Source organism: Clarias gariepinus, chromosome 26 (genome assembly GCF_024256425.1).
Source record: "Clarias gariepinus isolate MV-2021 ecotype Netherlands chromosome 26, CGAR_prim_01v2, whole genome shotgun sequence".
Lineage (NCBI taxonomy): Eukaryota > Metazoa > Chordata > Actinopteri > Siluriformes > Clariidae > Clarias > Clarias gariepinus.
The window spans coordinates 4,229,025-4,253,794 of record NC_071125.1 but is presented as its reverse complement, the minus strand read 5'-3'; the positions used below and the strand labels follow the sequence as shown (position 1 = coordinate 4,253,794).

At 37.9% G+C, this 24,770-nt stretch overlaps 1 protein-coding gene across 1 annotated transcript in view; it reads right to left on the bottom strand.

Annotated features, from left to right (window-relative positions):
• Positions 1-2,429: 2,429 nt before the first annotated feature.
• LOC128514122 (myelin-associated glycoprotein-like) overlaps positions 2,430-24,770 on the bottom strand; it is a 33,606-nt gene continuing 11,265 nt past the window's right edge. The window contains exons 6-10 of the mRNA XM_053487821.1: positions 16,906-17,166; positions 10,859-11,125; positions 10,674-10,773; positions 7,950-8,088; positions 2,430-3,010 (exon numbers count right to left, since the gene is read on the bottom strand). Coding sequence (XP_053343796.1) covers positions 2,966-3,010; positions 7,950-8,088; positions 10,674-10,773; positions 10,859-11,125; positions 16,906-17,166 — 812 coding nt within the window. The 3' untranslated portion in view covers positions 2,430-2,965. The remainder of the gene's footprint in view (positions 3,011-7,949; positions 8,089-10,673; positions 10,774-10,858; positions 11,126-16,905; positions 17,167-24,770) is intronic.

Here is a 24,770-nt window from a genome sequence, read left to right as displayed (position 1 = left end):
AGTTAGTACACAGTAAAACGAAACAACGTTCCTCCAGGACCAAGGTGCTACATGCAACATAAATTTACAACATAAATTAACAGAAACACTAAACTAGCTAACCAAGAGGCCTAGTTAGCTGGCTATCAGAGACAGGACAGAAAGACCTAACATAAATTACAACATAAATTAACAAAAACTAACTAGCTAAGTATCACATTTTTATAGACAACATAAAGTGCACCTGCAAATGTGCAAACAAGAGTAATTGTATAGTAGGAAATAATTAAAGCTTTTACTGATGACGGATAGCGCGTGTGGTAGATCTGAAACTTCCATGTCTATTAAGTTACCCATGTGACTTTAGGACAATGAAAAATATTATTGGTCATTAAGTCGGTGGTGTAACAGTGTTGGCATTAGGAGAAATATAAACTGCAGTTATCATAATCATCTATTACCTTGGCAGATAGAAAGAGCGAAACTGTACAGTTAGATATTTAAGGCCTGGTGAGCAGTGAGTGTTAGTGGTCTTTGCATTAGTGCACCAGTTGTTGTTTATGTACACACAGTTCTCCTCCTCTGCTCTTACTAGTTGCTCGTCCTGACGGCCTGTTGTATGGTGTGGCCTGCTACGGTAGCTAGACGGCCTCTTTTGGGACTGTTGGGTGTAACCACATCTTAGTGATCACCATGGCACAGCAGCGCTGATATTTCTCTGCATGGTCATGCAAAGTTCCAACTCGTCTATTTTGTTGGCAAAGTGAGCATATGTTGGCAACAAAGAGACTCGGGGGTAGAGGTTTGATTCCCTCACCACCCTAACACATAGGCTTTACAGTCTAGCTTCTTATTCCAGTATCTAATTAATAATCAATCATTACCAATAAACAATAATCCAAGGTCACCCTAAAAAGAACGTTTAATCAAAATCTTTTTGCATATTCCAATTTTCTGAAGGAATAAATGGTATATCCTATGATATTCATTTGAATTTTTTTTTTGTCAAATCAAAATAATTTTGAACACATATTTGATTGTGCAGAATAACAGAATGCATTTATGAGAGTAAAAACTTGTTTAATGGCTTTGGAATGAAGTCAAAACTGTAAAGGGAGTGGCAGTAACTCTCAGCTGAGTTCCTGTAAAGTCCCAGTTTGACTTGACGCCCTTCGTGTTTCTCCCACAAGCAGACAGAGAGAGAGAGCTTACAGTTTTGATCTAGAAAATAATAAATCGATTTAAATAAAAAATGATATCAGTTGATTAATTTGTGTTGACATCACCAGATTTTAATAACAAGGGAAACGAGCTAAAACAGAAGAAAAAAAATTAACCAGATTATGTTAATCTGCATGTTTGTTTATTCTAATCATGTTTATAGATGATGAAGAGACAGAAAAGCTGAACTAAAGACAACATGCACATAATTTAATGTACCAAAGACATTTTTCTATGATAAAACTAAATCTATACAAGCACTTCCCTCCAAATTCCTAAAATAAATGCACCAATTCCTTAAGTAAATACACAAATTTCCCCTTAAGAAATAATGGAAACTCAAATTATTCATTCCACAGAATTCCCCCCTAAAAAGAAAAAAACCCCCACAAATTATTATTACTTTAAATATAAAGTAAAAAATAAAACAAATTAATCTGTACTTTGCCTTTAAAAAAATTAAAAATAAATCCTGACAAATAAGTGTTTCCATTAGTGTGTGTGTGTGTGTGTGTGTGTGTGTGTGAAGCTAAAGTAAGAGAAGAGGAGAAATGAGACCCTCCCCTCTCTCTTTTCTCATCTTACACAGTAACTCTTCCTCCTTTCTTATTTGAGTTACACACAAAAACACACACACACACACACACACAGACACAGACACACACACACACACACACACACACACATACACACATAAATACTAACAGAAACACTGCCTTATTGAGAAAATTAACAAGAAACATCGCTAATGACACTCTAGTTAGCGCACACTAACGGAATCACTGCTGTAAAGTAATAATAAAACGAATTAACATTCACTTTACCGTAGAAGGCATCGCGGCAGAGCAGTATTTAGAGAGAGTGTGTGTGTGTGTGAAGGCGGGAGGAGAAGGGGTGTGTGCTGTAAAGGCGAGAGGAGCAGGGAAGTAGCACACTGTTGATTATAGCACACTGTTGATTATACCAGTGAGTGTAAGACCAGTGAATGTAAAACTGAGGCAGGGGAGATGAGACCCACAATTCCACAGCTCGCAAGAGAGAGAAAAAAAAAAAGCGCAGTTGTGATTATGTGATGGTTGGCATTAAAACAAGAACCACATACACTTGCTATGTTGTTTTATGTTAACCTGAGGACAAGAAAGCCATTTTTTTATTTAGGAAATCTTTATTTCGGTTTACATATTACATATAGTACAAAAATAGCATATATATATATATATATATATATATATATATATATATATAGAAGAAAGGCTGCATTTTTTAATATATAATAATATAAAGCCTGTGCTTGCTTATATTATAAGTGGTACCTTGACATATGATTTCAATCCCTTCCGGAGGCAAGATCATAAATTCTTGTATTGCAAAACACATTTTCCCATAGGAAATAATGTAAATCCAAAAAATTCGGTCTAGCCAGCCAAAAAATATTTCCAATATTACCAATTTACAACACAATAATTATATTTTTGCATGTAAAATAATCAAAACATTTAGAAAAGACATCTACATGAAGTAAAATATAAAAAAAAAACTAGATATTAAACCTCGCATTTATTATTCTTCTTGGCACTGGCTGCACAAAATCTTTACTGTCTTCAAATTAAAATTTCGTGCAAAATTTTTCTTCTTACGGTGCCACCGTATTTATATTTAAAGTTTAGGCAATGTAAAGGTAAATGCTATTAAATCTCAGTTCTGTACTGCAGCAGGGAAGAAAACATTCTCAGTTAAACATCTTGTCATGTTGATTCCTCTTGAATTAGAAAGGTAGGTCATAATTCGCATAGATACAGGAATCTCTGATCTAAAAAAACGTACAAAAAAAGAAGAAATTCAAATTAAAAGATAATTAGTAAGTCTTCGAATGCTATCATTTATTTAAAAAACATAATATCAGTTTATTCTTAAATGTTTTGTTTTTCTGGTCCAAACACCTATATAATGCATAAAGAATGTACTAAAATTTCTAATAGTCAATAATTCAGTCAAATTGCTGATAGTAACAGGTTTTTCCCTACTTTCATTTTAACACTTTAAAGTAATTAAGATAAACAATTTAATTACCCAGCCTTAACTGTTAGCTTAAAAAGAGAAAGGAAAGAAAATGCCTCTCTTGCCCAAACAATAACAGTGGCATATTTTTTTCAACAATTTGCTAATTTATTTTGCTGGAATCCTTAACATAAACTGTATATAGTATATTTATTATGTTACAGGGCACTAAGTGAAATACTTGAAAAAAAAAATTCAAGACTTTTTTAATGTTGTGATTTTTTTGTTCAAACATTATTATTTTTTTCAAATTGAAGTCTTTCAAACCCTTAAGTTACCTCTTAATCAGGCAAAGAACCACATTTTTCAAATAAGAGTACCATTACATCAAAAAAAGAACACATTTGTAGAAAATAAGTGTTTTTTTAAGACATTATAGGAACTATCTTTAGTAACTAGACCTTGATTTGTAACATAAAAATGATAATAAGATTAAAAAAAAAACACAAAAGTAAACTTTTTTGGAAAAACTGTATGTTTACAAAATGTGTTAATTAACTTATTTTAATAACAATGATTATAAATTATTCATGATTTATCTCCTATATACGCTCTTCAGGCATTATTTGAATTGACAACTCATGATAACTGGTGATTTGTAATTGTGGTACACCTTGTTGGGCACAGTGGCAGAGTAACAGAATTCTTTGAAGGAAGGAAGCATAAGACAAACGGGATAAAACAATTTTTATTTTACACCAGCTGCAACTTACAAATGAGGTCTCAATTTGAAAAGATGTACAAAACATAAAAAAACCACAATAAAGTATTAATCATAGAAAAAAATAATTAAACACCAACAGAAACGTTTTGTACTTTATAACTGTACGTTATGACTTTTAAATATGACCGTTAGAGACGGTTGGTCAGGAAACTCCTGAAGTCAGGTGCAGACAGGACACTTTTCAGTCACAAACTGCTGTGAAAAAATATAGAGATAGATTCATTTAAAATTCATGATACTTCAATAAGCAAATGAACAATATTTATACTTTGTTCCTATCGCTTTACAACTCATGAGAACAGACCGTCGGTATTTTAAGTGTGATTAAAAATACAAGAGATAGCTTAAACCAAAATAACGTGACGAAACATCGCTGAACAGCAGGTGACATTTATGTTCAGTATTTCGTTTCTATTTTGAAAGATGGGAATTAATTCCTGCTTACCTTTTCCACACGCCTGCCAAACGTTTGTCTTCTCAACAAACTGTGTTTTCTTTTCGTGATATCTTCTTGCGATGTTTGATCTGATATTTCCGACATAATTTATATTATACTGTATATACAACATAATTTATTCATGTTCATCTTAGAAACATGAAATTATTGTACAATACACATATTACATTTTAGTACATGTAACAGGTAGCCATGTTCATTTTTAAGTGTATTTTATTGATCCCTAAAGAAAGGGATTTTACTGTACCATTGAACACATGATATTTGGATCTGCCTTGACTTTTAATACACAAAGCCCAGGGGAAATACTTAGCTCTTTCTGAACTTTCATGTGTTGTCCCCTAAATTATGCATGACTTCAATAAAAATAAATAAATAAAAAAGAGCAACAGTGTGATACAACAGCATTGTACAGTAAATCCCCTAGATTTAAATCTAATACAGTGGAACCTCGGATTATGAGTAACGCGGTTTACGAGTGTTCCGGAAGACAAGCAAAGATTTTTAATAAATTTTGACTTAAAAAACAAGCAGTGTCGTGGTTTACGAGCTCCAAGTATCATGTATAACACATGCGCTTCTTGTTTTGACAAGGTTTTTCTCTCTCTGGCGGTGCGGGTATTTATCTCCCCTGCTGGGTCTTAGTGCTCGTCTCTTACTAGTATAATCAATCCGTGTGTGTGTGTGTGTGTGTGTTTCTTTCTCTTGCGCTGCAGAGTGTGTGTGTTATGTGTGTGTGTTTTTCTTTCTCTTGCGCTGCAGAGTGTGTGTGTTATGTGTGTGCGCGCATAATTTGACACCGCCGGTTCACACACACACACGCTCTCTTTCTCTCTCGGCTTTACTGTTTGGCAGTGTTTGAGTGTGTGTGTTATGTGTGTGTGTTTTTCTTTCTCTTGCGCTGCAGAGTGTGTGTATGTGTGTGCACGCGCATAATTTGACACCGCGCCTGTTTAAACACAAACACGCTCTCTTTCTTTCTCGCCTTTACTGTGTGTCAGTGTTTAAGTGTGTGTGTAAGTTTTTCTTTCTCTTCCGCTGCAGAGTGTGTGTGTAGGTTTTGTGTTATGTGTGTGCGTGCGTAATTTGACACCGTTGCCATTTCACACACAATCTCTCTCTCTCTTTCGCCTTTAATGTGTGTGTGTGTGTGTGTGTGTAAAACAGAGAGGGGGTGCTTCACTTACACACAACTGGCACGGTGTCAAATTATGCACGCGCACACACATAACACACACTCAGCAGCGGAGGAGAGAGAAAAACACACACAGCGCCTGTGCGCGTAAATGGAAACACTTATTGGTCGGGATTTATTTTATTTTTACTTTATATTTTGTGTTAATTATTTTTATGTTTTTATTTTTTTGGGATGTATTTCTTATGGAAAAATGTGCTTTGATTTTTGAGTGTTTTGGAATACGAGCCCACTTCCTGACCGAATTATGCTCGTAATCCGAGGTTCCACTGTAAACATTAGATTTAGAGATTCAGATGTAGATTTCTCAGCTGATCCTATACTGTGATCGAATAGAAATTATCATCTAAATCTAAACTATAATTGACATACTGTAAGTGGTAGCACACAGTCAGCGGTTTTCTTAGGGCGTTTTCTCACTGGACCCGCTTGTTCTGTCCCTGACCATGATTTCTCCACCTCCCTAATCTCCCCGCAGGTCTGCGTGCACATTGTAACATCCGTTCCGACCCCGGGCACACATGCGTATTTACACAACCAAAAACAGTAGGTGGCGGTAGAGAGGTAGTTTGCTTCTCTGCTGTCCAAAAAGAGAAAGAAGATGAAACTTGTGCTACTGTCGGAGGTCTCAAACTGTGTTTTCTCCAGTACCTGTCTGCAAGAAAGTATAAAAGCAAGAAATTAGCTGAAGGTTGCAACCATAACAGCTTGTACAAATTTAATCACAGCAATCACAGATAACCTATAATCGTGTGTGGAGCTTATGTGGATCATCGGCATCTCAATTTTCAAGTGTCTCTGAAATGTGCTGGAGTATAAATTTAAAAGGCTATACATAAAAAAATGAGTGAAGAGTAAAGTACCTGTAACTCGAATAGCTACATAAGAACAGCACTTAAGTTCATCAAATCCCACTGTTTTGAACAGGGAATTTTTCTGTGGCCTTAAAGTAAGCAGACATGCAGAGTTACCTTTGTTGTGAGCTAATGTGAAAGGATCATCCTGTATATCTTATTATATGCATTTAAAATGTCACCACAAAATCCAAAGACAATTACCAGGAGATGCCGCGATAATATGGGACTCTCTTTAACAGCATTAATAACGTTAGTATTTAATATTAACTTACCGTTCACTCGCAGGCTCTCTGCTGGTCCAGGCTCCACGCTGTCTGGTTCAGATGTATAAGTAGATGGTGTTGTGGGACAGAGGGTTTCCGACTCGATCACTCTGGGCGGTTTTCATCCTATTTTTTTTTTCTCACTTCAGTATCGCACCGCGTGCTATGTGCTGCTCAAGCCGCAGTTTGTTTAACTCTGCCCGGCCTAGCTTATTGCTGCTGCACGCATGTGCGTCTAAATACTGTACTTACGGATACTTGCGTGTTTTTATCTGTAGTGTCCGATTGTCTTTGAATGTTTTCGTCTGTCTAAATTTTTAGCAAACACAGTACTTTGCCATTACTGAAGAGACTCTTTTGCAGCCACGGTTGGTTTGTGTATGGAGTCAAACAGTAACTATTTCACTGCCTCTTTTGAGCACGAGCGCCTACTTATGTTTCACCTTCCGTGCTCGGGAACACATGAATCGTTGCTCTACTATTGGTCCAGGGATTCGTTCCCGAGCTTGGAACGATTGCATGCTCACAGACAAAAATTAATTGGTCCCGGGGCCAAGTTTGCTCGGAAACATTTCCCGGACCCCAGTGAGAAAACGCCCTTAAGGAAAGAGACTTGTGAGGGATTATCTGTTTATAGCTGCTATAAACTAAATGACTATAGGAACTAAGCTATTTTGTGGACATTCAATTTTGACTCAAACTGAATAAAAAACTTTAGTTTTTTTTTAAACATAGTAAATATAAGAGTACTTTATATTATATTTTGGGCTATAAGTAGAATAGAATAAAAGGTCCTGTTATTGGAATAGAATTCAGTTTGGAGCCGTAAATGCGATCCGTGATTATTTTTTGTAACAGAATGCCCTGTCGTGTTTCATTTCAGAGGCTAAGTTCACATTAATCTGACTTAATCATAATGGCAGATTTTTTAAGGCTGTCTGTCAGATCGGATCGGATCTGAGTCACTTTTGTATGTGGCCCTTAATCGGATATACAGTACAGTATATTGTCATGTTACTTGAATGAGAATGTGAAGATTGGAATTGGATTTTGACAGAATTGACATTCCTCTGCGCATTTGTAGGCCGCTGACATCATTAGACAGCATTGGCAACAGTGACGCACAGAGGAGATAGCAATCAGTATAATGAAATTTATTTTTAAGAAGGGGTTTTGACATTTTTTTTGTGTTTACCTGTTCTTTATAAGCCCGTTGAACCTGCTGTGTATTTGCATACAGGTCTTCATCTGAATCTGTATGGTAGTCATGGCACCTTCTCTCATGCTTTGTAGGCTGGGCAATGGTAAGGTCTCCACTTGGCTCTGCATGACGCCTAAATAAACAAAGTAATACACAGACATAATTTATAAATGTTTTTAAATAATGCATATGTTAATTTCATATAAGAGCAAGTAAAAATTCTCAAATAGTTCATAATTTTTCTAATGCGATATTTGCTTTCTCAAATAATTCTTGAAGAAACCATGCCCAGCTTGCAAAGACCATTAAAAAAAATAAAAAATACTATATATATATATTATTCTTTTTTTTTTTAAATAGTCTTTGCAAGCTGCTGCTAATGTTATTTTTTAGCCTACATTAACCTCTTTTATTCCATTATATTTTGGCTTTTGATGGTGGTGGACTTTGCAAAGAGGATGAAAATGGCAGTAGTAAATACTTTCTTCCAGAAGAGGCAGGAACATAGGGTGACATATAAAAGTGGAGGCAGAAGCACTCAGGTGGACTACATCTTGTGTCGCCGTTGTAATCCTAAAGAGATCAGTGACTGCAAAGTGTTGGTAGGGGAGAGTGTAGCCAGACAACACAGAATGGTGGTGTGTAAAATAACCCTGGTGGTGAGGAAGGTGAAGAAAACAAAGGCAGAGCAGAGGACAAAGCAGTGGAAGCTGAGAAAGGAAGAATGATGTGTAGTCTTCAGGGAGGAGTTGAGACAGGCTATGGGTGGTCAGGAGGTGCTTTCAGTTGACTGGACTACAACTACAACCAATGTGATCAGGGAGACAGGTAGGAGGGTACTTGGTGTATCATCAGGTAAGGGAAAAGTGGACAAGGAGACTTGGTGGTGGAACAAGGAAGTCCAGGAGTGTATACAGGGAAAAGGTCTAGCCAAGAAGAAGTGGGACACTGAGAGGACTGAAGAGAGTAGACAGGATTACAGGGGGAGCAGCGTTAGGTGAAGGTAGAGGTGGCAAAGGCCAAACAAAGAGCATTTAAGGACTTGTATGCTAGATTGGATAGTAAGGAGGGTAAGGTGGATTTGTACAGGTTGGCGAGGCAAAGAGATACAGATGGGAAGGATGTGCAGCAGGTTAGAGTGATTAAAGATAGAGATGGAAAAGTACTGACAGATGCCAGGAGGATAATGGGAAGATGGAAGGAGTACTTTGAAAAGTTGATGAATGAGGAAAATGAAAGAGAACTAAGAGTAGAAGAGGTGACTGTTGTTGAGCAGGAAGTAGCAAATATGAGTAAAAGTGAGGTGAGAAGGGCGTTGGAGAGGATGAAGAGTGGAAAGGCTGATGACATACCTGTGGAGGTATGGAAGTGCTTGGGAGAGGTGGCAGTAGAGTTTCTGACTAGTTTGTTTAACAAGATCTTGGAGAGTGAGAGGATTCCAGAGGAATGGAGGAGAAGTGTATTGGTGCTGATTTTTAAGAACAAGGGAGATGTGCAGAGCTGTGCTAATTACAGAGGCATAAAGCTAATGAGCCATACAATGAAGCTGTGGGAAAGAGTAGTGGAAGCTAGAGCAGAGGTGAGCATTTGTGAGCAGCAATATGGTTTCATGCCTAGAAAGAGTACATCAAATGCATTATTTGCTTTGAGGATGCTGGTGGAGAAGTACAGAGAAGGTAATAAAGAGTTGCATTGTGTCTTTTTAGATTTAGAGAAAGCGTACGACAGGGTGCCGAGAGAGGAGCTATGTTGTTGTATGAGGAAGTCTGGAGTGGCAGAGAGGTTTTTTAGAGTGGTGCAGGACATGTATGAGAGCTGTAAGACCATGGTGAGATGTGCTGTAGGTGTGACAGAAGAGTTTATGGTGGAGATGGGTCTGCATCAAGGATCGGCTCTGAGCCCCTTTTTGTTTTTTTTTGGTAATAAACAGGTTGACAGATGAGGTTAGACAGGAGTCTCCATGGACTATGATGTTTGCAAATGACAATGTGCTTTTTAGCGAGAGCAAGGAACAGGTCGAGAAAAATTTGGAAAGGTGGAGGTAATGGAAACCAGAGGAATGAGGGTTAGCCGCAGAAAGACTGAATACATGTGTGTAAATGAGAAGTGGATACATCTTTCCATCTATCTGTCAATGTGTTTTCTTCATTTTCATGACCATTTACATTGGTAGATTCTCACTGAAGGCATCTAAACTATGAATGAACACATGTGGAGTTATGTACTTAACAAAAAAAAGGACTCCACAGTCACCGGACCTGAACCCAATCGAAATGGTTAGGGGTGAGCTAGACCGCAGAGTGAATGCAAAGGGCCAACAAGTTCTAAACACCTCTGGGAACTCCTTAAGACTGTTGGAAAACCATTTCAAGTGATCTCTTGAAGCTCATCGAGAGAATGCCAAGAGTGTGCAAAGCAGTAATCAAAGCAAATGGTGGCTTTTTTTAAGAAACTAGAATATAAAACATGTTTTCAGTTATTTCACTTTTTTTGTTAAGTAAATAACTCCACATGTGTTCATTTATAGTTTTGATGCCTTCAGTGAGAATCTACCAATGTAAATGGTCATGAAAATACAGTAAAGAAAACACATTGAATGAGTGAATGTGTGTCCAAACTTTGGGCCTGTACTGTATATTTACCTACAAATTTATCCTGCATACTTAAATTAATTCCCCTAAATTTAAAATAATAAAACATAAAAAAACATAACGTTACCTTTTCTTACAAATCACGATCACTGCCACAGCAATTATTATGATGATACACACCCCGGCTGCCCCAGCTGCCCCAGCTACCACCAGTGCTAAAGCATTCCCTTAAAGCACAGAAATAAAAAAAATCTATCTACTATGACATCTTTTATTGTGTTTGCTGTTAAACTACACCAATCTGAACAGTACCTTGAAACTGAACAAGAATCTGGGTAAATTCTTGGCCCACACTGTTTGCTGCTGTGCAGGTGACATTGTGGCCCTGAGGCCCAGTCAACTCTGACACCGTTAGGCTTCCGTTGTGCTGGGTTGTGATGTTGAATATTGGAAAAAATGCACTCCTGCCATTTACAGTCCAAGAAATGTTAGCATTCGGATTAGCCTCAGCTTGGCATTCACACGTTAATATTCCATTTCTAGTGAAACAAACTGAGGATGGCAAGATGGATGGCAAATCTAAAAAAAAATTAAGATATATAATTATACAAGAATATGCTAAGGTTAAAAACAAAAGAAAAAAAGAGGAAATGTAAACATCAATTTCTTTTAATCATCTACCTCTCTGGACCATGCAAAAGAAAAGCAAAGTCTGTTTACATCACGGTGAGCAGAAAAACAACTCGGAACACAAAACATGTCATATCCTAAATCAGATCAACAACAACAATGGATTCTACAGGGTGATTCACTTGAAAGAGGTCTGATTATTCTGTAACAACTCTCGCTCTCCTCTCCCCACAGACTCGGATGATTACAAGGACCCCTGCGCGCCACCGCTGCTTCTTCAGCAGGACCTGCAACCGTGTATGGAAGCACATTATGGCACGTTATCAAAGTCGTATAAATGATTGAATATACTGTGGGCCGGATTAAGAATTTTATTTTATTTGATATCAGAACTAAGAAAGTGACTTTTAATTAGCCTATTTCATAATGTGACTAATGCATTAAAATTGGCAATCACTTTTAATATTAAACAGGTGGCAAACAATTTGGCAGCGATACAGCGTGTTGTGCTAAACTGAAGACGGCGCCATCCGTGGAGCCGTGAGGTTCATGTACATTTTTCCTTTAGACAAAACTTCAGCCCTTTTCATATTTTCCCTAAGGTCGCTATTTTTTTAAAAAAAAATAAGGTTTTGCCTTCCAAGACAACAGATTATGAAGCTTCTTGACGTCCCGATCTGATTGCTGCTTTTTGTTTCAAATATGTTTCATTGATCATTAGCCACTATCCATAACTGAATGGACTTTTCTTTTGACACGTTTTGTTTTATAAAATTTTATTTACTTAAATGAGAAAATAAACTTGGGAGTTTCAAACCCCGCATCCATTTCTTTTTCCGAGTGATTGTAATGTGTAATACACCTATCTCACCTATGCGGTTTCGCGCAGTGGCCGTAAGTAGGGTTCATCATGATTCACCGCGGGTTTTTGGGCTGTGATTACGTTTCCATCTTTCTGCGTGAAAAATTAAACGCTTAATATATTTTTGGCGGCCCTTGTGGAAGCTTGCAGACCATGCAGAACTTCGCAGAACTTTAGCGGAACGTCGGCGTGCAATCGTGGCAGCTCACGGTGCCTAACATCGCATCTCAGCGTGAGTCAAAGCGCAGAAAACCGCCTCAAGTGCCTGCCCGATGTTCCGCGAAGATCTGCAAGGTCCGCGAGCTTCCACATGTTAAACATCTTTCAAATTTTTTGCGTGGTAAAATGAAAACTTAACCATGGCACCAAAACTCGTGCTGAATCATGATGAACTGTACTTACAGCCCCTGCGTAAAACGGCATAGGTGAGATAGGGGTATTAAACCTCTACTTTGCCATCTCATAGTGCCCAACCACTGACATGCTTCACATTGTTTCTGAAGCTGGTGAAGAGTGTTCGTTTCACTGTCACTACAGGTTACATAAAAATATTAGTTTGGTAATTTTATTTATGTATTTGTCTATTATGGCATGCTATTAATAAGTTAACCCATGTCGAAATAAACGTTATTAAAAGAATTTAGTGCCATGTTAAATTTGCATAGAAAGTGCCTCTTTCTTAACGCTGTCATGAAAAAGGAGTCAAAAATCGATTCCTGAGCAACCGATGTCAGCTACAGTAATTCAGTAACTTCACTGTAGACAGCGCCTTGTAACGTCGGATATAAGAGGCAGACTTAAGACTCCTAAGGGACAGTTCAAGAAATACACTTAGAAAAGTTATCACTTTATGTAAGATATATCTTAAGAGTCTTCTTAGCTCGCAAATAGTATGCGTTATCGAAAAACCGGGCCCTGACCGTTTTGTTTATCATTGTTTGGCTGCACAATAATAAAACGACTGTGCAGTTTGCACCACACCTGTGCCTCTCTGTGTCCATGATTTCCATATCCTTTACTTTACAGTAATTTACAGTAAAGCTTTACAGTAATACAATGCAAAGTACTAGGCCAGCTGGACCTGGCCCTTGGCAGCTCCATAGAGCCGCTGAGTCTTCAGAGAGTGTGTCTGCTAATTAGCTACATTGAGTAGACGCTGCTGTTTGCACAGCCTTTCCAGCAAACAAGCTGCGCTTGAGTTTTACAGGTGGTCCTACAATCCACGAACTTTGCTAAGCATTCAGCTCGACCGACTGACACGAATCACCGTTCATGATATGGTCTGCACGCTTGAGTGCTCCCTTGCAACACTTTCATTTGGCCCTGAGAAATGGCTGTTGCCGAAAGAAAGGCCCACCACACTGCAATGCCCTGCCTTACCTGAGAACCGGCCCTGATGGGACCAGAAATTAACCGAGTGGCACCGAGGGGCTTTTAAGCTGATGACCGCTGTTTGGGAGAGGACATGTTGGTACCCACACGCTGGGTTTAAGTGAATTTTGCCCCATTTCCCACACTGACAGATACAAGTGCCTCACTGTAGCTTGCCCAGCTGTGGTCCTGCCCAATGCACCGCCGTGCAAGCTGCTTCCAGTTACATATGTGTATGTAGACAAGGGTAAACTTGATGGCTAAAATTATACCTGACCTGCCTGACCCTTTGATTCTAGTTCACGAATTAGTTGGAAACAGGCCGGGCTGTTTCCGGCAAAGAAAAAAAGCCACATAAGAAGCGCTTCTTTTGCCGATTGAGGCAGCAAAGGCAGACACCAGAAAACCCTGCATAGCTCACACAGACTCCAGAAATAGGAGGTGAGGTTAATGATTCCTCCAATCTTTTTTGCTTACTGTCTCAGCAGGTGAGGTGTGACAGGAGCTTTGCCCTCATCAGTAGGATGCTCAAGCATATCAGGATAGCTATTGTCAGGCTCTTCCCAAAATCAAGCAAAGGTCACAAATTCATCTTGGTCATTGTAGACACAAAAGGAGTGGGTATTTGAGTGGTGGCTCAGAGGGCTAAGGCACTGAGTTACCGACCGGAAGATCGACGGTTCGATCCCCAGCTCCACCAGGTTGCCACTGTTGGGCCCTGTTGGGCCCTTAACCCTAACTGCTCCAGGGGCGCTGTATCATGGCTGACCCTGCGCTCTGACCCCAGTTACACTGGGATATGCGAAGAAGGAATTTCACTGTGCTGTAATGTATATGTGACAAATAAAGGCTTAACTTCATGTACAACCTGCAGACAGATGGGATTGTCGAACGCTTTAATCAGAAACTCAGGAGAATGTGGTGTGGTGGACAAAGGAGGATGAAATTGGGATCAGCTTATCCCCCATGTCCTCTTTGCAGTATGGGTAACTCCCCAAGCCTTCACAGGGTTCATTCCCTTGAAACTGCTCTTTGGCCAGAGGCCCAGCAATTTGCTTGATGTGGCAAAGGAGGCCTGAGAGGATTAATTATCACCAGTCGGTCACTGAATAGCTGCTAAATTCGCAAAGTAATATTCATTGTGCTTTTTATAGATAGACAGCATATAAAAAATCTTAGGCTGAATAAAGGCAAGGCTATGAGTAATAATGTCCTCCTCTTGCTCCCCAGCACCACAAATAACCTCCTGGCGCATTGGCAATTGGAAACTTGGGTGGGCCCTACAGACTGCAACAGCCAGGTAGGCAAATTGGGTTAAATTATGTAAACTTGATTAAAAGTTGGATTGAATCAGTGTCACATCTTTCACCTCTTGCCACTCTCTTCTGCCAAGCAGAACTGGAAGCTGGTGCAGCAAGGAGAAGATCTAAAGCCAGCACAGGAGTTGAGTGAGATCTATTTAATGGCACGTTTTCCACTGAACTGGGGCTCAAGCATCAAGTGCAGCACAACATAAAAAAAACTACTCACTGCCAATCCTAAAAAGTGTAAACTGGGCCTGACTGAAGCACAGTTCCTGAGTTATCAAACCGGGCATGGGCTGAAACCCTTCTCATTTTTCACAGTACAAAGAGCCGAAGCGCAACAAGGAAATGCAGATGGGTCCGGATCTACGCAATGTTCTCGCTGTCAGGTACGAGGTCGTAGCTGGAGGGGATGCTGTGATGGTGGAGTGAAAGCCAATGCCTTTTTTACACTGTAAAGCTCTGCGCTTGAACAAAACAAAGAGGATTCAGAGAGCTTTTGTGCATTTACATTTAGGCATTTGGCAGACGATTTTATCCAGAGCGACTTACTTTTTTTTTTTATCTCATTACACATCTGAGCAGTTGAGGGTTAAGGGCCGCGCTCAAGGGCCCAACAGTGGCAACTTGGTGGTTGTGGGGTTTGAACCTGGAATTTTCCAAACCGTAGTCCAATGCCTTAACCACTGAGCTACCTCTGTGCACCTTGAACCTGTGCAAGGGAGGGGCGGGACACCAACTCCTAACCAGGTCTGGATGCTGATAACCACATGCCATCTTGCTGTCATTCATGACCTTGGAAGCCCAGTCCGGTGAGTAGATTCTTTCAGTACATTCTCTTATGTCTGTCTCCTATGTCCGCAGACTCTTTCCTGAGAACTTGCCATAGAGAAAGCAGCCTGCAGTGCACACATAACCGTGCCCCGCCACCTCTTCATTCAAAGTGCCTGCAGCTCTCAGACTCAATGCACAAAGTACTATGCCAGCTGGACCTGCGCACCTGCACTTTGCAGCCTGGTAGAGCCACTGAAACTTCAGAGAGTGTGTCTGATAATTAGTTACATTGAGATGATGCTGCTCTTTGCGCTGCATTTTTGTTGAATTTGTCACTTTGTTGAATATCCATACATCAAATGCTAAGAGATACTATCCACTTATAATCTAATATGCTGAATCCCTGTGATTTTCTACTATGTAACTACAACCATTTACGAACAAATACTGCTGTGGTTCTGCTACAAAACATCAAATGCACCCTCACTATCATGGTCCACCATCAGTCAAGGATGGTGCAAAACTCACACAGTGCTAGCAAACTAGTATGAGTAGCTGCATTGTGAACTAGGGTAGAGTAGTGAAATGCTTTATTTACACTAACAATATATAGGGAGGATGAAGTGATTTGAGGTTTAACCCTAAACTGTTCAGTAATAACTTATTTTCACTTGCACTATACCAAGATAAATACGTGAAATGTTGCCCATCTCAATTTAAATGTTAATTAAAATATTAGAAATGATACAAAAGGTCATTGTTACCAATTGAATGGACTGGATATAAATTGGTATAAAAGGGGTTGGTTTTTATATGGTCCATAATAAGTAAAAGAGAAATAGTAGCAGTCTTCCAATTCATAATAAAATGTGAGCTAATGCAAATCATAAACATTGAACGTTGTATCAGTTAAAGATGAGCTTGACATGATTTGTACATTTAAATAATATAAATATATATATATATATTATTATTATTATTTTTTTTTTATTTTTTTTTTTAAATATCTGTTTATGGTTAAATGTATCTTTCTCTGGTTCTCCCTTAAATTCCTGCTTCTGTGAACAGTTGTTCCTTCATCAGCCTCACTTGTTTTCTGGAATATTAAAAGAAAAAAAAAATGCTGCTTATTATGTTAAGGAGAAAACTAAAAATCCCTCCATGCTGTAGTTTTCCCTCTGATGAAAAGCACTGACCCTGGCGAACCCAAATGTGGGATGCCTTCTCACAGAAAATTTTATCATATTAACTATTACACACCATATTGACTTAATACAGTACATGCACAATAAAGTTTAGAAAAGCAATATTTAAAAAATCTGCATGTAAAATGTAATCTGAATTGCCACTTAAACACAGATCACTACTGTACCCTGCTCAGGGGCTGCTTAAAAGCAAAACACATCAGGACTACTCACAATGGACATTCAGCAACAGCTGCTTTGATTCGCCGTGTCCCATAGAGTTATTGGCGATGCAGGAAACAGACATTTCTCTTCTCACATCTTGAAGGACAACAGTACTTCCTTTTTGGCTGAAAGTGGTGCTGTTTGGGAAAATGAGCCACTCATAGTGTGTGGGTGCAGGCCTGCTCATGCTGGTACATGTAAGTGAGATCTGGCCACCCTCGATCACGGAGCTGCTTCCTGTGTAAGCTACTTTCACATCTGTTGGGGCATCTGATGAAATGTGTTAAATGCAAAATATGGTTACAAGTACAGGCTAATTTTGACATCCTATAAAACCGGGAAATTGTTCTAAGCAAACGATTCTTGATGTCTTATAATTCTTATAAATTCCACATTTCTAATTTAGGACAACTGTAACATTTTATAATATGTATATACCATTAACATAATATGTGTATTTTGTGACTTAAAAGCAAAGAAACATTTCTGGCGAAGCCGCATGCTAGTAGCACTGTTTATGTACTCACCTGCCCATCTTATGTACATCTTAAGGAGTAATTGTAACATCCAGTATATTTAGCAACCGTGTCTGTCTGAATGTCTAATTGAACTGTAATTTTTTGGTAATTTCAAGCAAAATGAAGAGCTCTGTCTTTGTTTTACCTGTTGTCATGAGATGTCTTAAATTGAAAACTCTGAACTTACAGTAAAGAAACTCCAACATTCAAAACCAACATTTCTTTTGAAATTTATTAGGATATTAGAGTGCCCCCATACTGTAAGGTGTGTTTCTGATATGTACATATGATAAAATGTTTTTTTATATTTAGTCCTTAACATACAAACAAGTTCAGAGAGTTTGTATAATTGCATGTTCGTATCCTAGAAAATTCGTAACTTAAATATTCGGATGTAGGGATTTTTTTTGGTATATATACTGTATATATACACATTGTATATGTGTGTATATATATATATATATATATATATATATATATATATATATATATATATATACAGTGGTGTGAAAAACTATTTGCCCCCTTCCTGATTTCTTATTCTTTTGCATGCTTGTCACACTTAAATGTTTCTGCTCATCAAAAACCGTTAACTATTAGTCAAAGATAACATAATTGAACACAAAATGCAGTTTTTAAATGAAGGTTTACGTTATTAAGGGAGAAAAAAAACTCCAAATCTACATGGCTTTGTGTGAAAAAGTAATTGCCCCCCTTGTTAAAAAATTACTTAACTGTGGTTTATTACGCCTGAGTTTAATTTCTGTAGTCACCCCCAGGCCTGATTACTGCCACACCTGTTTCAATCAAGAAATCACTTAAATAGAAGCTACCTGACACAGAGAAGTAGACCAAAAGCACCTCAAAAGCTAAACATCATGCCAAGATCCAAAGAAATTCAGGAACAAATGAGAACAAAAGTAATTGAGATCTATCAGTCTGGTAAAGGTTATAAAGCCATTTCTTAAGCTTTGGGACTCCAGCGAACCACAGTGAGAGCCATTATCCACAAATGGCAAAAACATGGAACAGTGGCGAACCTTCCCAGGAGTGGCCGGCCGACCAAAAATACCCCAAGAGCGCAGAGACAACTCATCCGAGAGGCCACAAAAGACCCCAGGACAACATCTAAAGAACTGCAGGCCTCACTTGCCTCAATTAAGGTCAGTGTTCACGACTCCACCATAAGAAAGAGACTGGGCAAAAACGGCCTGCATGGCAGATTTCCAAGGCGCAAACCACTTTTAAGCAAAAAGAACATTAAGGCTCGTCTCAATTTTGCTAAAAAACATCTCAATGATTGCCAAGACTTTTGGGAAAATACCTTGTGGACCGACGAGACAAAAGTTGAACTTTTTGGAAGGTGCGTGTCCCGTTACATCTGGCGTAAAAGTAACACAGCATTTCAGAAAAAGAACATCATACCAAAAGTAAAATATGGTGGTGGTAGTGTGATGGTCTGGGGTTGTTTTGCTGCTTCAGGACCTGGAAGGCTTGCTGTGATAGATGGAACCATGAATTCTACTGTCTACCAAAAAATCCTAAAGGAGAATGTCCGGCCATCTGTTCGTCAACTCAAGCTGAAGCGATCTTGGGTGCTGCAGCAGGACAATAACCCAAAACACACCAGCAAATCCACCTCTGAATGGCTGAAGAAAAACAAAATGAAGACTTTGGAGTGGCCTAGTCAAAGTCCTGACCTGAATCCTATTGAGATGTTGTAGCATGACCTTAAAAAGGCGGTTCATGCAAAAAAACCCTCAAATAAAGCTGAATTACAACAATTCTGCAAAGATGAGTGGGCCAAAATTCCTCCAAAGCGCTGTAAAAGACTCGTTGCAAGTTATCGCAAACGCTTGATTGCAGTTATTGCTGCTAAGGGTGGCCCAACCAGTTATTAGGTTCAGGGGGCAATTACTTTTTCACAAAGGGCCATGTAGGTTTGGATTTTTTTTCTCCCTAAATAATAAAAACCCTAATTTAAAAACTGCATTTTGTGTTTACTTGTGTTATCTTTGACTAATAGTTAAATGTGTTTGATGATCAGAAACATTTTGTGTGACAAACATGCAAAAGAATAAGAAATCAGGAAGGGGGCAAATAGTTTTTCACACCACTGTATATATATATATATATATATATATATATATATATATATATATATATATATATTAAACATACACACACACAGTGAAAAGATAAAGTACGTGATTTTTTTCTGCATTAATTTGTCATAAAATGTAATCTGATCTTCATTACGTCAAGAGTACTAACAAATATTATGTGCCTAAACAGGAAAATGTTTATGATCTTTCATGTCTTTATTAAACACATTTATTCAACATTAACATTGGCAGTTATAAACCCCACTTGGCAGCAATAACCTCCATCGGGCGCTTTTTGTAGCTGTGGATCAGACCTTGTTCCACCACCAGATGTAGTGCTTGGCTGTAGACGGTTGAATTTTTTACGTATTTGAAATCACTTTGTAACCCTTCTGTATGTAATTCAACAATTTTTGATCGTAGATCTTTGGAAAGCTTTTTTGGCCGAGGCATGTATACTCCTTGTGTGAAGCAAACTCGAACATTTTGAGGGGTTTTTATCAGTCAAAGTAGCTCTAGTCCACACCTTCAAATTCATTTTCTTAACAAGCCTCCAGGTAACACCTGACTGCAATTCGCTTTTTTAAGGTCATTCACTCAAGGATTCACATACTTTTTTCACTAGCATTATTAAGTTTTTATGGTTCTTCTCAATAAAGACATGAAAGATCGGATTTTTCTGTATTATTATTTTAGGTACATTATATTTGTCAATACTCTTGACTTAGATGTATATCAGATCACAATTTATAACTATTTAATGCAAAAAGAAAAAACTGAAATTACAATGGGGGTTCACCTATTTTTTCATGCCCCTGTATCAAAATTTGAGGACAGGGAAGTAAAGTTAAAGTAAATGTATTTTTTTTATTATGTTCCTCTCAAACTCATGCAAAAGGAAGGCAAATTTCAATACAGCGAGAATTTTTTTAAAAAAATCACAACGGTTGTACAGTATTGTAGACTTTTTTTCAGTCCATGAAGCAGAAGTAGATCATTGGTTAAGATGTTGGGCTACTAATCTGAAGGTCACAGGTTCAGACCCTAATACAATCAAGCTGCCTTGAGCAAGGCCTTCAACCCTCAGCTGCTCAGATATGTAACAAAGGTAAGTCACTCAGGATACGGGTGCCCGCCAAATGCTGTAAAATATAGGCTTTTTACAGAGGGGGAAAAAAGCATTACTATCCCTTAAGCACTGAGAACCAACTCCCTATTTCCTATTGTACATGAAGTATACAGTATACAGCACAGCAAGCTTTACATGTAAGGCAGTATGGAGTTACAGAGTTGAATGACTAAAATCTGTCAACAATTTCACTTTGGAACAAATACTTGGGGTGTGCTATCATGGGAAAATAAACAATAGTGGGGTGCTGTGATGAAGGGAAGTTACTGTAGATTTGCTACACCGAATGTTATCCTTTCCTTCGTTAGCAACAATTTCTTGTTATTCACACTTCAACAGTTGTTGTCTATGCTTTTATTAAAATCTTGAAGTGAATTATGGCTGCAATGAACAGTACTACAGTATGTTTCTTCTAAAGGTCATACCAGTAGTCACACCATCGTTGAAGCTATCATGTGACCATCAGAAAAGACGCATATATTTTTCATGTTGAAGTGTGTTTACTTTTTTTGGGCATCTATGTATATATTTACAGTACATTTAATATTTTGCAATGTTGGCAATACCAGTTTGCTCTGGTTCTCACTTAAATTCTAGCTGCTCTAAACAGATGTTCATTCACCAGCCTTAATTTCTTTCTTTTTTATTCTGGATTAATAAAGAAAAAAACACAGCATATTGTATTATCGAGAAACTAAAAATTCCTCCATGCTGTGGACGGATTTTGTCATGTTGAAAAACATAAAGTTACAAATGCAACACTAATGTTAAGCTGGATTGCCACTTTAACACAGATCACTATAATACCATGCTCAGGAAAAGAGACTTAACAGTAAAACACATCAAGACTACTCACAATGAACATTGAGCAATAGCTGCTTTGAGACGACCTCTCCAATAGAGTTAGTGGCAGTGCAGGAAACAGATGTGTCTCTTGTTACATGTTGAAGGACAACGGTACTTCCACTGGGGCTGTAGGTGACGCTGTTTGGGGAAACGAGCCACTTGTAGTGCGTGGGTGCAGGCCTGCTTGTGGCGATACATGTAAGTGAAATCTGGCCACCCTCGACGACAGATCTGTTTCCTGTGTAATCTACTTTCACATCTGTGGGGGCGTCTGATGAAATGTGTTAAATATTTAATATAATAAGTACAAATAAAATAAAAGTACAGCTCTATACACAGTGGCAAGAAAAAGTATTTTGAGAACCTTTTGGAATTTTATGATTTTCTGCATTAATTATCATAAAATGTGATCTGATCCTCAAGTCTAGAGGGTCTATATAAATAAAACAAATATTTTGTATGTAAAAATGGTGAGAACTTTCAATGATATCTTTATGTACATTGGAGGACCTGAAACCAGTCTCAGCTAAAATTCTTTATATATCTTTGTATGTCTGTCTGTATGTCTGTCCAGCAGATTTTGTCACATTAACATGCAAAACTAACCAGACAGAATTTAATGAAACTTTGCCAGTTCTTTGACACTTGCCTAAAGAATCCATAAATTAAATCAAAATGACATGAAGAGAGCTGTACACTTGAGACATCCAAAGATTATAATAGAGCTAAAGGAGTTCTGCCAGGAAGAATTGGTTTAAATTTCTCCTGAACTAGACGCGATCAAATAATCTTGTATCGGGGAGGAAGCGAAAGGTATCACTTTTTCCACATTTTGTTATGTTACAGCCTTATTCTAAAATAGATTAAATTTTATTATCTTAGAATTCTACACACAACACCCCATAATGACAACATGAAAAAAGTTTACTTGAGATTTTTGCTAATTTATTTTATTAAAAAAAAAATTAGCACAGTGGCCTCCATCATCTGTACTGTAAGTGGAAAATGTTCGAAACCACCAGGGCCCTTCCTAGAGCTGGCCGGCCATCTAAACTGAGCGATCGGGGGAGAAGGGCCTTAGTCAGGGAGGTGACCAAGAACCCGATGGTCAGTCTGTTAAAGCTCCAGAGGTCCTCTGTGGAGAGAGGAGACCCTTCCAGGAGGACAACCATCTCTGCAGCAATCTACCAATCAGGCCTATATGGGACCTTCAAACCAGTAGAAAGTTTTCTGTAACCTTCCACAGATTTGTGCCTCGAGACAATCCTGTCTGGGAGGTCTACAGACAATTCCTTTGACTTTATGCTTGGTTTGTGCTCTGACATAAACTGTCAACTGTGGGACCTTCTATACTGTATACAGGGCTTTCCAAATCATGTCCAATCAACTGAATTTACCGCAGGTGGACTCCGAATAAGCTGCAGAAACATCTCAAGGATGATCAGGGGAAACAGGATGCGCATGAGCTCAATTTTGCAAAGGCTGTAAATACTTAGGTACACGTGCTTAAATTATTTTTTTCATTTTTAATAAAAATCTCAAGTAAACTTTTCATGTTGTCATTATGGGGTGTTGTTTGTGGAATTCTGAGAAAGAAATTAATTTAATCCATTTTAGAATAAGGCGGTGACGTAACAAAAAGTGGAAAAAGTGATGCGGTTTGAAAGCGCTGTGAATACTTTCCATATGCACTGTGTATATATACTGTATATATATATATAAATATATATATATATATATGTGTACAGTGTATATATACAAAAAAAAATCCCTACATCCGAATATTCGAGTTACGAATTTCCTAAGAGACGAACATGCAATTATACATAATCTCTGAACTTGTTCGTATGTTGGGGACCAAATATAGAAAAAACATCATACGTACATATCAGACGCACACTGTATGTACTGTACCTCTGCCTGCCTAATGGAAAGTATAGGGGTTCTCTAATTGAAAAAAACTTCCAAAATCTCAGGAGGTATCTTTAAAAGAGTGGATCATACAAGCAGCAATGTTAATACACTTATCTGCCTAATCTTAAGGATTAAAAGTTACATATATAATGTATGTATTCGGCCACTGACATATAAGGGTGCATCTCTTTCCACAGCACCACAAGCAGCACTGTTCATGCACTTACAGTACCTACCTATCTTGTGTACCATACATCTTAAGGATTAAAAGTGACCTTCAATATATTTGGAAACCCTGACTGTGCGATTGTTAAATAAAACTATATTATTATTATTATTATTATTATTATTATTATTATTATTTGGTCTTTTCAAGCATGTTAACATTTGACCTTACAGTAAAGGAGGAATTTTTAGCATTCAAACACAAAGTGCATTAGGAAAACTGGTATTAGTATTAGTGCTTAATAGCAGTCTAGACCATTAGGTACAGTACATATATGATTTTAAGAAAAAGCACCTGTTGATTTAGCATATGTACAAGGACAGGATTTATTAGTTTTGCATGTTGAATGACACTTGTAAAAAAAAGACTAAAATTGCATTGTTGGTCTTATTTTAAACATGGCTTGAAACATTGCTTGTCTTTACAGTCAAAGAAATATGTATTATATTACTTATTGAATACAGTATAACTTGAATATAATTGCTGAGTTCCTCTTGTTTACTTGGTGTACAGTGCTATGAAAAAGTATTTGCCTATTCCTTTGGTTCCTATTTTCTTCCTTTAGTTCATATTTGTCACACATTCATGATTCATCAAACTAATTTTAATATAACACAAGTTAACCCAGGTAATACAAAATACAGTTTTTAAATGATAATTTAATTTATTGAGGGAAAAGAGCTGTCCAAATCTGCCTGGCACTATATAAAAAATAAATGACTTGCCATAATTAATGGAACCAAGAATTCTGTGCTCTACCAGAATATCCTAAAGGTACAGTATGTTCGGCAATCAGTTTGTGACCACAAGCTCAGGCACACTTGGCTTATGTAACAGGACAATAATCCAAAACACACCAGCAAGTCCACTTCTGAGTGGCTCAAAAAATACAAAATTAAGGTTTTGGAGTGGCCTAACCAAAGTCTGGACTTAAATCTGATTAAGATCGTTAAAAAGGTTGTTTATGTTATAAAAACACTCTAATGTGGCTGAATTAAAACAATTTTGAAAAGAAGAGTGGGACAAAATTCCTCCACAGTATTGTGAAAGACTCATGGCTAGTTATCAGAAATGCTTTATCGCACTTGTTGCTGCCAAAGGTGGCACAACCAGTTATGGGCCAATTACTTTTCCAC